This window comes from Globicephala melas, chromosome 6, assembly GCF_963455315.2.
Source record: "Globicephala melas chromosome 6, mGloMel1.2, whole genome shotgun sequence".
NCBI lineage: Eukaryota > Metazoa > Chordata > Mammalia > Artiodactyla > Delphinidae > Globicephala > Globicephala melas.
The window spans coordinates 10,561,700-10,576,682 of NC_083319.1; the positions used below are offsets into that span (position 1 = coordinate 10,561,700).

The 14,983-nt window shown below is 39.4% G+C and overlaps 1 protein-coding gene across 5 annotated transcripts in view; it reads right to left on the minus strand.

Annotated features, from left to right (window-relative positions):
- Positions 1 to 14,983, minus strand: part of GAPVD1 (GTPase activating protein and VPS9 domains 1) — a 73,237-nt gene that overhangs the window by 13,338 nt on the left and 44,916 nt on the right. For 3 of the 5 annotated variants that reach the window (XM_030858674.2, XM_030858672.2, XM_060300437.1), the window contains 7 exons: positions 14,853 to 14,972; positions 11,381 to 11,458; positions 10,881 to 11,251; positions 7,478 to 7,565; positions 6,410 to 6,490; positions 2,903 to 3,025; positions 1,329 to 1,458 (listed from right to left, as the gene is read on the minus strand). In XM_030858674.2, the coding sequence (XP_030714534.1) occupies positions 1,329 to 1,458; positions 2,903 to 3,025; positions 6,410 to 6,490; positions 7,478 to 7,565; positions 10,881 to 11,251; positions 11,381 to 11,458; positions 14,853 to 14,972 (991 nt within the window). The remainder of the gene's footprint in view (positions 1 to 1,328; positions 1,459 to 2,902; positions 3,026 to 6,409; positions 6,491 to 7,477; positions 7,566 to 10,880; positions 11,252 to 11,380; positions 11,459 to 14,852; positions 14,973 to 14,983) is intronic. The other 2 variants (XM_030858677.2, XM_030858675.2) reach the window with 1 other exon arrangement.

Here is a 14,983-nt window from a genome sequence, read left to right on the forward strand (position 1 = left end):
TGCTTCCTCTAAAACGAGTAACTTACAAATCAACCCAAACAAATGTAATATTTGCCTACTTTTCAGAGACTCCGAATCTATATAACAGTAAAGTCATGGCTAGAAAATAAAAATTTAAATCTTTAAAAATTGTGAATCACTGTGTTGTACCCCGGAAACTTATATAATATTATATATCAACTATATCTCAATAAAAGTAAATAAATAAAATAAAATGATATGCTGCTTAGAGTCTGCTTTAAATTAATTGGGGGAGGAGGTAAACATGAAACAATATGGGCCACGTATTAGTAACTGTTATATCTGGGTAACAGGCACATCACTGTACTCTTCCATTTTTGTACATACTTGAATATTTCTAAAATAAAAAGTTTAAAAACAGAGAAAGAAAGACAGAGGCAAAGTCATAGATAAAAACAAAGAGATGGACGGATGATTAGTGCTTTAAAAGTGATAATCCGTGTCTGGAAAAACACAGGTTCCCTGTGAAACGAAAGCAAATTTTTCAGGTTCCTAAAGTCATTTTCTTTCTCAAGCCCTGTTAGAAATGGAGAGACCTGCACAGGTAATGAGGAGAATGACAAACTGGGAGGCTTACTGGGGACAGTGGGTCATTCAACAACTCTGCAGCGGACCCTCCTTCTACTTCAGTCCTGCCCTAGCACCTCTCACACACAGAGCTGGGAATTCTGCACAGGCACAGGCACTGCCACTGTTCCATTTAAATTACTCATGTGGGGCTTCCCTGGTGGCACAGCAGTTAAGAATCCGCCTGCCAATGCAGGAGACACGGGTTCAAGCCCTGGTCCGGGAAGATCCCACATGCTGTGGAGCAACTAAGCCCACGTGCCACAACTACTGAGCCTGCACTCTAGAGCCCTCGAGCCACAACTACTGAAGCCCACATGCCACAACTACTTGAAGCCCGTGTGCCTAGAGCCCGTGCTCCGCAACAAGAGAAGCCACCGCAATGAGAAGTCCATGCACCGCAACGAAGAGTAGCCCCCGCTCGCCGTAACTAGAGAAAGCACACGCGCAGCAACAAAGACCCAACGCAGCCATAAATAAATAAATAAATAAAATAAATTACTTATGTGGCCCCTGTGAGCATATGAGGTTTTCTTGTTTTTGTTTTCAATCCCTGAATTAAAGCCTTTGTTGTATAACATCCACAAGGGAAGCAAAGTCTTCTCAGTGAATAGTATTTCATTCTTATCTCTCTGCTTTACACACTTATTAAGTGACTCAATGAAACACCTGACTTGAAGTGACTGCAATGGTGATGAAAAGTTCAAACCCAAAGGTCCTAAATCCTATAAAAGAAATACCTGTAAGAGAAAGCTGAATCCTGAGGGTGGGCGGCTTGGCTCGCGGAATCTGGGAGATCGTCAGCTGAGATGTTTTGCAGGGTTTCGTCACGAGGCGAATCGTGCGCACTTTCACCGTCACCCATAACTTCTAAACAAAACCCAGCCCCCCAAAAGGATAAGCAGGTTAATCTGGAACATTCTGGCACTGGTAGATATTCAGAACAACTCAACAATAAATTAACTTGTGCCTTCCAACAAGAGTTCTTTGAAAGAAAAAAGAAAAAAGGAACTTCAAACACTTAACTAAATTATTGATAGCAATGGTAATATATCAAGAGAGCAGTTGTTGAAAATAGTTTTACTTCTTATCTGAATCCTAATCTAAAACAATGAAAGTCTTTATTAACTTAATACGGATAATACTCTGTAATCACGATCACTGAACCACAGAACTAAAAGGGGCCTCAAAAATCATTTCAGGGCTTCCCTGGTGGCGCAGTGGTTGAGAGTCTGCCTGCCGATGCGGGGGACACAGGTTCATGCCCCGGTCCGGGAGGATCCCACCTGTTGCGGAGCGGCTGGGCCCATGAGCCGTGGCCGCTAAGCCTGCACGTCCGGAGGCTGTGCTCCGCAACAGGAGAGGCCACAACAGTGAGAGGCCCGCGTACCGCAAAAAAAAAAAAAAAAAAAATCATTTCACATAACACCCTCATTTTACAGACATGGAATCCTGCCCAGTCAGAAAACAGCTGGCTGTGAACCCCTTGGCCAGGCTGCACTGAGGTCTCCGGTCCTCATTACCAGGGCTGCTCCCACTGCCTGAGAATGAGCTGGGTACGAACTCACAAATGCAGCCAGGACAGACCTGTGGTTCCCACAGTTGTTTTTATGTTTTTAATGAATCAATTTAGTTAATACATGCATGTATAAAATCAAAAGAAATAAAAGTTCCTTAGTGTAATAAAGATACTGTGTCTACGTAGAAAAAATATCTTTATTCTTAGGAGATAGTTTCAAATGCCTCAGGAAAAAATATATATAGAAAATGTGGCAAAATGTCAACAATTGATAAGTCTAGGTAGATGGAATATAGACCTTCACTGTACTATTCCTTCAACTTCTTTGTTATTTTAAAACTTTTCAAAAACAAAAAAAAAAAGGTGTAGGATGGGACTTCCCTGGTCGTCCGGTGGGTAAGACTCCGGGAGGCCAGATTCGATCCCTGGTTGGGGAACTAGATCCCGCATGCTGCAACTAAGAGGCCGTATGCCGCATCTAAGAAGTCCACCTGCTGCAACAAAGATCCCTTGTGCCGTGACTAAGATCCGGCACAAACAAAATAAATATAAATTAAAAAAAAAATGTAGGAAGTTCTCCTCTCAGGCTCCCTATGAGTCCCCCCCCCCCCGAGTCAACTCACGTTATCAGTTTATCAGAGATTCTTCCAGAGATACTCTAATTTATCTTGGGAATTGTACCATATTTTTCTGATAACTGTTCAAAAGTAGTTATTACAAGGTTACTTTTAATTCGGACCACCTTTATCACTGTGATACGAAGTTTACTATTCCATTCTTTATCATGATTATCACCTGCACTTTCGTAGTTTGCCAGTGCTCCTTCACTGGGACTGGTTCGTTTAATGGCATTCCTGTATTTGTCCAGAATATCCTCAGCAACCTGAGTTTGTGCACTGAGTCTAGGGCTCGGGTCATCTGAAGGGGAAAGGAGAGGGAGAGAATTAGCTCCCCTTGGTTTTCACCCACTCTGATGTTAGTACGACACCAGTAGCATAATCCCAAAGGCGGATTAGGAGGTAAGACTTAAAAAGAGCACATATCTCAATGTTATAAGAGGCACCATGCAGCTGCCTACTCATCCCATTTCTAGGTCTGAGAGCCTTGCCAAAGCACGAAATTGGGAGGATTACTCCACTTTCTCATCATTGTCAGAATTCTGCATGACAGTGTCAAAAAGTTCAGTGCAGACTGAATGGATGATGGGTTTCTAAAGTGTTTACACTCAAATCACTGTTATTATCAATTCATGCTACCAGAACTTCCAACACTGCACTTTTATATGTAGACTTCATTTATTCAGACATCTCTATGCTGAAGGAGGAAAAAAAGTACTCCAAATTCAAATTAAAGCCTTTTAAATAATACTTTTAAAATGTCTTCCTCCACTCTTCCTTCTCTCACTACACCACATTTGGAAACTTCAGATATTCACATTCTATCTTACTAAATCTCACTATGACAGTACAGCTGCTGGATTTAGAGCACTTCTGTGCGTGCAATGGTGTCAGAGGCACTCCTAGAGAATCTAGACACTGTTGGGGAGTGCTGGAATTGTACCTGGGGTGCACAGAGAAAAAGCTTATCACAATCACAGGTGCAGCACTGGTTACCGACTGGCCCACTATCCGGTCAGCAAAATCAGCACATCAAAATGTTTTCTTGGAGTCAGATGGCAGAGTCACTAATTAACAGTTAACAAAGCAAAGAAGTGCTACAGATCTATGGGACAAAATACAGTTCCATAGTGAAATGCAAACTCCTGAGACAGATCTAGGCCAAGCAGGTAATGTCTACATTCTGGTAGAATCCCATTTGTTAAAAAGTCTTAAAACAGATAAAAATCACTAGAATTTATATACGTGTACGTGTTAATAGCAGCTAATATTAACAGCAGCTAACATTTATTGAGCATGTACCACGTGCCAGGAACTGTGCTAAACACCTTATATGAATGATCTCAATTAATCATCGCAACAACCCTACATGGAGGTACTACTATCACCCCCATTTTTAAGAAGAAGAAATCAAGGTAGAAAGAGGTTAAGTAGTATGCTCATAGGCTCTTCTTTTGTTTCCATGAAAAAAATATTTAGTGTTCATGTCTCCGTAAAATTGTGGTAACTGTAGGGAGAAACGATTTCCAAAATAATATAATCTTTCTGCTACAATGATGTTTGAATGCATGATAATAGAGTCCTAATAAAATCTGATCTTCTTCAAAATGTAAACTGATAAAACCTTTATCATTACAAAATCTTTTTTTTGCTATTGGTTTTGAGTGCTGTTGAGGGCTCTAAAAACTGGTTAAACATAGTGAAAGCAATAACGTTGCTTATAACTTTTATTTCTGTAACACCGTTCTTAAAATTTTTATCTGAGGACAATTAAAATAGACAAAAAATGCTATATATACAAAGCTGTGAGCAGTATTTTCATAGTAAAAAAAAAATGGATACAATTTAAATATCGAAAAAGCAAGAGAATGTTCACACCGCAATAAAATAATGACAGATGATCTCAGAGCCAATAAAAATTATTAAAAAACCAACTATGTCAAGCAGAAATTGGGACAGGGTTTATGAAATAACATGTGGTAAAAGAATACAAAGTTACATACACACTCTGATTTCATCATGAAAAGCCATGTATAGATAAGGAAAGATTGGGAGAGAACATGGAAAAAAGAAAATTAAGGCGGCGAGATTATGGACAGACTGTTAAGAAATTCCCTCTCATAACATTTAAAAAAATTGACTTAATGATACTTTTCTTTGGGTCATTAATTAGGAGTGGGTAGAAATTTCTGCACCAGTAGGGAAGCTAAACTGCTTGAATCAAACACAAACAAAACGAAATATTTTATGGAAAAAAACTTACTCTACCTAGCTTACAGTTTAGGCACCAAGGACTAAGAAAAATGTATTGCCTAAAGACACGAGTAAAAAAATAATTTATAACTTCTCCAAAGTTATTAATTCAACATTTTGAAAACCTGAGATTTTATTAAGAGCATTCTACTCTGTGAATGGTGGTGGTGTTCTAAAGCCAGGAGCATGGTAAGAAAACATAAAAATCTTGCCGAAAGGATGCCTTTCCACTGCTTCTCAATAAGGCTGTAAGTCCCTAAAGAACAAGAGTCATGTGTGATTTGACTGAACACCTACCACACTTAGCACAGTGCCTGGCATGAGTCAGATGTTCAACAAGCATTTGTTGACTGATTGAGATAGGTTTGACTGCTTTCAGCAGGGAACCTGGCCTCAAAGCACAGCTCCTGCTGCTTAAAACCCTTTATTCCAGGCAAGTCACCTCATCCAATAAACAGGGATGTACACTAGGACATGGAAACGTCTACATTTATTTTAGAACTTGACATGACAATAACTATGCACTGAAATGGGATTCTACCTGTACTACACTGAGCTCTTTGAGGAGGATGTTCTTTTGAAACCTATCCCATTTTTAAATAAAAGTCTTCATTTTACCTTAGTAGGATAACATAATTTAAAATCAAGACAAGAAAAAGAGAGGTGAGAAATTAATTTCCCTCTAGACGTTCTTCAGTCACTGGAGACAGTATACAGCTATCAAACTCAAGGTTGGGTCATCAACACTGCCTCTCATACTTTTTCCTTTTAGGGTGTTCATTCATAATATGCCAAAAAGAAGCTGCAAAAATACAAATGCTGAATGAGGTAAGAACCCAACCCCTAGTTGTATTTTCCTTGGGTCAGATAGCAATGTTAAAATGATTCAAGCTGTAAAAAATTGGTAAAGTTTATAAATTTACGATATTGTTTGAACACTTATCACGAAAAAAGGAAATGATTAGGTAAAATAGAATTTCACAATGATCCTGAATAATCAAGAACTATAGATGGAAATAAATTTAGAATTCTACGATCAACGTTAAAGAAAACTATTCAGTCAATGATCCAAAGATATGGCATGCATAGCACTAAAACCATCACCACACTTTCCTAAAAGGCACTGTGTGTCATCATCCCACTAAAATGTCGGGTTCTAGGGTAGGCCTAGAGGCTCAGGATCAGGGGCCTCATCATACACGGAAGTTATGGTAATGAGGATGATGATGGTGGTGGCGGTCTGCAGGAAGAGCGCACTGAGATTCACTGCGGCCGCCAACTGGAAACCACAGAGCTATGAAGAACATACTCCCCACTGTACACACACAGACACACTCTTCTAAGAAGGCAACGCTTATGGCACCCAAGAAAAAGTGTTATGAAATATGTGCTCTGGGAATGAAGGAGCCAGGAAGTCCATGGGTCTACAAACCTGTGAGTGTTGAGAATCTGTCAGGCCCCAGATCATCTTTGTCTTTTTCTTGTTTTTCTTTCTTTCTAAATGGTATAGGAGCTGGAAATTAAATAAAGTCAGTAGTGTGACATATAACATACTGCACTACTCGGAAGACAGCAGTCATTCTGGAGTTAACTGGTGTGCCAACATTTCTAAGTGGAAGGAAGGTGAAAAGTTTAAAAGCTAAGAAATCCCGAGTGTCAACTGATAATCATTCTTAAAATAGCATTGAAGGTGCTTAAAGAAGCTTCCAGAATCTGCTTTGGGGTCATCTGCCACAGGAAGAATGATTTAACAGGAATCTCTTGGGACTGAATCAAAACCACTGCCTCTTAACCTCTGCTCAAAACACGACACATTCAAAGCTCTGAGCCTCAGTCTCTCCTCCTAAAGTGGGCTGAGTCTGGCGTGAAAGCGGTGCTCCGCGGCTCCTGAGCATCACAGAGCCAAGAAGAGGCCTTTGGAAGAAGCCCTTCCCTCTAATCCTGCATGATCTCTCCTTCCTGGAAGAGATGCTTTTGCCAACTCAAATTTCAATACCTACTGGTATGATGTCAGGCTATTCACAAGAAAAGCAAACAATTCTACACAACTGCATTCCAGAATAAACACTAATATTCAGGGTATTATCATTCTCAATGAACATAAACATAAGAAGCTTAAGTTTATTCCAGGAATGTAAAGGATAAATTTTCAATGTTTGTTTACTAAAAGCATCCCTTTTTCCTGAAATAATTATTAGCAATACGTATGTCAAAAGTCCTGTATATTTAACTTCAATGGTATATGATATTTAAACAACCGTGACCTGCCTGCCTTTCATTTATGAAACCGCTGCCACTTCCTGCAAAGAACAGGAACTGTCACTTCCAAAGCTGTACCTTGGCATTCATCTGAGTGAGATCATTTTCCATACCCTCGAAACAGCAAGAAACTGAGGCCCCACAGGCCTCACGGAGGAGGTCAGATTTTGGCTCTCTGAAAGAGATTTTGGGGCTTTACTTCTCGTTGCTGATATCACATTCTGATATTTTATAAAATTACCTTTGGGCATGGCAGAAACAAAACGCTTTCTCCACCAAGGTCTGTTCCTGTCTGATTTCTCATCATCGCTATCTTTGCGTTCTTCAGTCTGTAGAAAAAGTTTGATGCTTTATTTGGAGTTGGACAGCAGGATAAATTACTATCAAAAGGATTTTAGTTAGTCTGTGAAATACAAAAACCACTAGTTTTTCTTCAAAGCAAAACTGTTCTTATTGTTGTACAGGCAACTTCTGGAACAGGGATGTATACCTTTCAAGCATCAGACTATGATGGATCACTTGAGGGTAGGCACTATCTCATTACTGTCAGTAAACCAAAAGCTTAATACAGAGTCTAGCATAGAGTAGGCACTCAATAAATACTCATATGGCATGAATAAATGCAATGCACATAAAATCTAGAGGGGTAGTAGAGATGGTAGCAGTAATATTAATAATAAAACTATGTATGTACTGTGTGCCAAACACTGAATGTAAGGACATATATTATCTCATTTAAACTTCACAGTAGCCTTAAGAGATAAATACTGTTATTAAGCCCTTTTTATAGATGAGAAATATGAGGCTAAAGAAGGTTATCTCCTCATCTTCCCAAAGTTATACAGACCATATGGGGCACAGCCAGGACTCAAACCTAGATCTGACCAACTTCAAAGTTCATGTTTTGATCACCAATTATAATGAGTTATTATTAAGACACATGTCAAAAGGCAGAACCGTAATTCCTGTACTAACCTATCATGTGACTTTAGATAAATCATTTTATTTCTGTTTTTTCATCTACAAAACTGGAACTAAAAATACCTTCTCTAAGGGCATCCATGTGAATGGGATATCAGAACCTAAGCAGAGGAACGGCATCCAGGGAGGGTTTAGTGGTGGGGATGGGATATTGATTACATACAGGGGGACTGATCAAATGAGTACATACATGAAGAATAATGAAAGCAGTTTTCTCACTGCTGGACAAGGGAACTGCAAATATGGAATGGAAGGAAGATGAAATGAATTCTATTGTTTTTAGACTGGAAATGGTTCTATACATATAAAAAGAAAGATATAGAAATAAATACACATGTTAATGTGCATGTACACACACACACACACTCTCTCCCTAGCTCTGTCAACTGAGAGGTCCTGGGAACAGCTACACCCCTACAACAAAGAGCACACCTAATAGCCAGATCCTGATTTCTAAAAACCATTTTCTACTAAAAGGAACAAGGGCTCCTTGGAGAAATGGCTGATTCCAGGACTAAAGCAGACACAATACAATACAAGCTTATAACGTTTTGTTCCAGAAAGCAGAGAGATACTCAAAGAAAGATACCCAAATGTCAAAAGAACACAGGAGCCAGCTTGAAGGGGTGACCATTGGCCAAATCAGGGACAACTGGGCTTCAAAATAAATGGCTGTAACAAACGCATTGACTAAAAATAGAAAATCATGAGACCATAGATATGATTAATAAGTGGATAAATTTAAAATTTGAGAAAGAACAGGATATTTACATATTTTCAACGGCCTCTCTCCTCCCAGAAATACTTATTAATTACAAAGGGGAAAAGAGTAACTTACAGTAGTGAAGCCTGGCAGACAACACCTTCATCAAATGATCCAAGTGAACACCAGAGTAGTGGGACAAATTTAAATTGTGTGCTACCTGGTAGCATGCAGTGAAATGAACACAGTGTCACTTTAGTGATATTCCTGCCTAAGATGAATAACCTGAATCTAATCATGAGAAAATATCAAGCAGATCCAAATTGAGGGACATTCTAGAAAATAACGCCTGTAACTTTCAAGAGCATAGGGACTTCCCTGGTGGCGCAGTGGTTAAAAATCCGCCTACCAATGTAGGGGACACAGGTTCGAGCCCTGGTCCGGGAAGATCCCACATGCCGCAGAGCAACTAAGCCCGTGCACCACAACGACTGAGCCTGCATGCTGCAACTACTGAAGCCTGCGCGCCTAGACCCGTGCTCTGCGACAAGAGAAGCCACCACAACGAGAAGCCTGTGCACCACAATGAAGAGTAGCCCCCACTCACTACAACTAGAGAAAGCCCGCGCACAGCAACGAAGACCCAATGCAGCCAAAAATAAATTAATTAATTTTTTAAAAAGAGTATAAAGGTCGTGAAAGTCAAGGAGAAACTGAGGAAATGTCCTAGACTGAGAGACTAAAGGGACTTCCCTGGTGGTGCAGTGGTTAAGAATCCGCCTGCCAATGCAGGAGACATGGGTTCAAGCCCTGGTCCAAGAAGATCCCACATGTCACGGAGCAACTAAACCCATGCGCCACAACTACCGAGCCTGCGCTCTAGGGCCCGCGAGCCACAACTACTGAGGCCGCATGCCACAACTACTGAAGCCTGTGCGCCTAGAGCCCGTGCTCCACAACAAAGAGAAGCCCCCACTCGCTGCAACTAGAGAAAGCCTGCGCGCGACAACGAAGACCCAACGCAGCCAAAAAGAAAGAAAAAAAGCCTAAAAAGACATAACAACTAAATACAAGATGTGATTTTGAATGTGATCCTTTCATTATAAAGAATGTTACTGGGACAACAGGAGACACATGAATGGGGTATGAAAATTATCATTAATATATTGATACTTTTTTTTTTTAATTTAATTTAATTTTTTTTTGCGGTACGCAGGCCTCTCACTGCTGCGGCCCCTCCTGCTGCGGAGCACAGGCTCCGGACACGCAGGCTCAGCGGCCATGGCTCACAGCCCCAGCCGCTCCACAGCATGTGGAATCCTCCTGGACCGGGGCACAAACCCGTGTCCCCTGCAGCGGCAGGCGGACTCTCAACCACTGTGCCACCAGGGAAGTGCTGATACATTATTATTAATGTATGCATTTTAATTTCCTGATGTTGATGGTTGTACTATGACGTGTAGGGGAAGGTGCTTGCTTGTAGGAAACTTACACTAAAGTATTCATAGGTGATGGAGCATTGGAGCATTAGGTTGGCAACTTACTCTCACATGGTTGCGGGGGAGGTTCTTTGTATCTACTTCCAACTTTTTAGTAACTCTGTGATTGTTTCAAAATTAAAAATAATAACGCACTGGAAAAAAAAGAAAAAAAGTACTTCCTCTAACCATTTCTGAAGGAAACTGTGAGGTTTAAATGAGATACAAAATTGCTTGGAGGAAAGTTAAAAGTATTATAAAAATGCAAGATACATTATTACAAAACCAGAGTAAAGGCTTTTTATGGGTTACGGTCGTGGACATATAGGATTGACAAATCACCTTTAATCATGACTACTGTTCACCCTTCATCGTAGATTTATATATTCCACACTAATTTCAGGTATCAAGAGAACTAGGCAGATGGAACACTAAAGCTGACCATAATTAGCAAGTTCTTCTACAAGGCCTGCGTCCCATACCTCTCCTCTTGAGGAGTCCTTACTCGGGGATGAAGATGATGAATGAGGTGCAGCCACCAAAGAAGTAGCACCAATGGCTGCGGCTTGGGGGAGTTCTCGCTCTTCATTCCCTGGACGTCGGTTCCAGCTGGGGTCACTCATAGGTCGCCGGACAGAAGACACTATATCAGAGCTCCTGCTGCGAACTAATCTCTCGGGGTAAGAATGCCTTTGCTTAAATGCCTCCATCTCAGCTGGAGTTAAGACATGGGAACTGAAGTTTGGCAACCTGGCCTCGTTTCCTCCTGCAGCTCCTTCCAGGATTGGGGGATCTGGTGGTGGATGCGATGGCCTGGCATAGTGAACCTTTGGCCTTACTACAGCAGAAGCCCCTGGAACACAGAAGAAAAGTCTGCAGCTGAGACACAACAAAGTCCAACAAAGGCATGAACAAAGGGTTTTGGTTTTGTTCTTCTGTCCATGATAAAACAAGAGTCAAAAAGTTCATGTGACTACTTTACCTTCATGTGAAGACAGTGGATCAAACATGGCAAGGAGAGACTCTGACTGAGAAGGAGGAGAGGTCAGCTGGTGGGCACCTAGAAGAGATGGGCAAACTGTGTTACCAAGTCAGAACTCATGACTCAGTAGGAGTTACAACACTGTGAAAAAGGTTCTCTTCCACAGTCTTCCTTTTTGACCAATTACAACTTGAGGGGCATATCAGAAAAAACATGATCTACTAAATAGCATATTCTGCTTACCTCAAATTCATTTTATGTTTTTGTCTACATATTTACATGGATTTTAATTACATTTAAGTAGTCTAGCATCCACTGCCTATTACTTCTAATGGCCAAACTGTACTATGGTTAATGCAAAGAGCAGAGCCAGAAGATGTAAATCATCAAAATTTTCAGAATGTCACAAGTTCCCTGAATCTCACCTTCCCTCCACCTATAAAACTAGGGGCAATACTACCTACAGAAGGAGTATAAATAAAAAGTTGTAAAATTTGAAATTCTAATATTGCTCTCAGCAAAAGACAATTTATAAGATAACTCATAACAAAAATGAGTAATACGGGACTTCCCTGGTGGTGCAGTGGTTAAGCATCCCCCTACCAATGCAGGGGACAAGGGTTCGAGCCCTGGTCCGGGAAGATCCCACACGCTGTGGAGCAACTAAGCCCATGCGCCACAACTACTGAGCCCGCGTGCCACAAGTACTGAAGCCTGCGCGCCTAGAGCCTGTGTTCCGCAACAAGAGAAGCTACCGTAACGAGAAGCCCGCACACCGCATCGAAGAGTAGCCCCTGCTCGCCGCAACTAGAGAAAGCCCTCGCGCAGCAACGAAGACCCAACGCAGCCAATAAATAAATTAATTAATAAATAAATTTATTTTAAAAATGAGTAATACTACATTATACTACAAAACAAACTTGAACTTCTAAAGTACAATATTTTAAAACTACAGAGTAAAAGATGACTCCTCTAAGCATATGTCTATAAACAACCAAAATCAGAGATATTAAAATATGCAGAGACTAAAACTTACAAATATATAAAAGAAACCGTTCCTCTAAACTTTTTGAGTCTGAGCTCTTTTTTGATAATGAATAATAGTACTATTTTGCCATTTGATTTTCCTTTTGTTCTGTGTCTTATAATTACCTTCATTTAAAAAAATTAGAAATAGTGTATCATTATGAAAGATAGCTTAGAATATCAGTTCTCAAAATTTTGGTCTTAGGACACTTTTACATTCTTAAAATTTGTTGACCCTAAAAGCTTACTTATGTTGGTTATATCTAATGATAATTACCATATTAGAAATTAAAACTGAAAAGAATATATAAATAAAAATTTTAAACTTTTAATAAATTTTATATTAAAATTTTATGTTAATTCATTTAAATATACTTATTAAATGGTAACACAAATAACCCTTTTAAATGAAAAATAATTATATTTTCCAAAATAATAAACCAGAAGAGTGATACTTCTACATTTTTGCAAGTTCCTTCAATGTATAACTTTATAGAACACAGCTAGATTCTCATACCTGCTTCTGCTTTCAATCTGTTGCACATGTTGTTTTGGTTAAAGTATATATAAAGAAAAGCTGATCTCACAAAGATATGCAGGTAGAAAAGAGACAATATTTTAACAGCCTTTTGAGAAAACTGTGGATATTATTCTTTCATACTCTACCAAATCTTGCTAAGTTTTTTAAAGATTAGCTACCATTTGGAATCTGAAACCAAATCACTCTAATGTACTCTGTTACATTAAAATTTAATTGGTCTGTCTTGCACTTTGAATGGATCTTTTACCCAAGCGTGATTCTGTAACATCATACATTGATCATCTGGAAAATACTGGCTCCATTAGATATGCAGATCTTCCAAATGTTGACACATTTCATCATGTAACATCAAAAAAAATGACATTCTTGATATCACCACCCATCTCACCAGAAAAGTTTTTAACTAGCAGGAAGTTGTCAAGCTCGTGGAGGTAGACACGAGTTTTCCAAAATTCTAATTTTTATCTGTAAGCTTGGATTTTATCATTGGCATCAAACTCTGTCCTGTCAGTTGTTTTCCTTGAAATGACAGGCTCATTTTGTTAATTTTCAAGAAATGCCTGACAAATATCCAAGTATGAATAACTACAGTTTGTCATTCTTTCAAGTAAAAATGGTATTTCATGAAAAACAAACAAGAAAAAAAGGCAGCTACTTAGTTAGCTCTCAACTCAATCAGATAAGTGCTTTTCCTTGAGACACTTCATCGTATTTCAGAATGCAGCAGAAATGCATGAGGGGTACTTCCTATTCCTTCACAATATTAGATTGATGTGTACTCAAGGGTTGAGATATAGCATTAAATAATTTTTACCGCTTCATCAAAGACATTCATAAGTAAAGTTTGTTTTTCTTTTTTAAACTGTGAGCGAAGAATACAGTGACTGCTAGTCTGGTCTGGTGCCATTGCCTTGCTTCATGCTAAGGTCTCAGCAAATTTACCCACCTTTGCAACGTCAATATGGTAGAAGGGACAATAACCTTTTATTACCATGAAAACAGTTTTGACCTCATACCTCCCCAGCCCCCAGAAATGTCTTAAGGGCCCTCAGTGGTCCATGGACACTACACTTGAAAACTGCTGGTTTAGAACAATGGTTCTCAGCTGGGGCTATTTTGCCCCCTAAGGGATCATTTGGCAATGTCTGGGGACATTTTTAGTTTTCATCACTGCACGAGAGGGAGGGTGATGGTGTGCTTCTGACAGAGGCCAGAGAGGCTGCTAAACATCCTACAATGCACAGGACAGGCCCCCACAACAAAGAATTACCTGGTCCAAAATGTCCATAGTGTTGAGGATAAAAAACTCTGGTTTAGAATACACAAAAATGTAAAAAACGAAACAAAACAAAAAACGTACTTCAAACCCAGTGCCCAATATATAAAACCACTACTTACTAGCACTCTGGTATTTCTTCCCAGTGCTTTCTTTAGGATAGGTTTTTTAACATTTTATTATCTTATATATAAAATTCTTTAAAAATAAAATTTCCAAGTGGTATTATGTTCTAGGTATTTCTCCAAATTATTTCATATTCTTTAAAGCATTTTAAAAATAGCTGTATAAGTTCAAATAAGTGGTTACATCAAAATTCATTTAGCCATTCTATTTTTCAGTTCTTAGGTTGGTTCTAATTTTCTGCCAATATAAATATTATGAAGAACATCTTTGTGCATAAGACTTTCTCCATACATGAACTGTTTCCTTATGACTGATTCCTGAAGTGGGCTAACTGAACCAAATTTAGCATGTGAACCTTATTTTAAGGCCTTACACACATATTGCCAAACTACACCCTGAAGTGCTGCAACAGTTGATACTATCACCAGCAATGTGTCAAAGGCTGCCAGTTTCAGCCATGGATGTGATCATTTCTAAAAGTCATTCTCATTTCCCCTTCTTACCATGAGTTACTTCATCCATGTCTGGACTAGTGACAGAATCTTTACCCCCAAAATCAGAGCTGCACTCAGATCTCAGGTCTTCAATCTTATTGGGAATATCCTCAGAGGTTGCACTTATGCCTTTAAAAAAA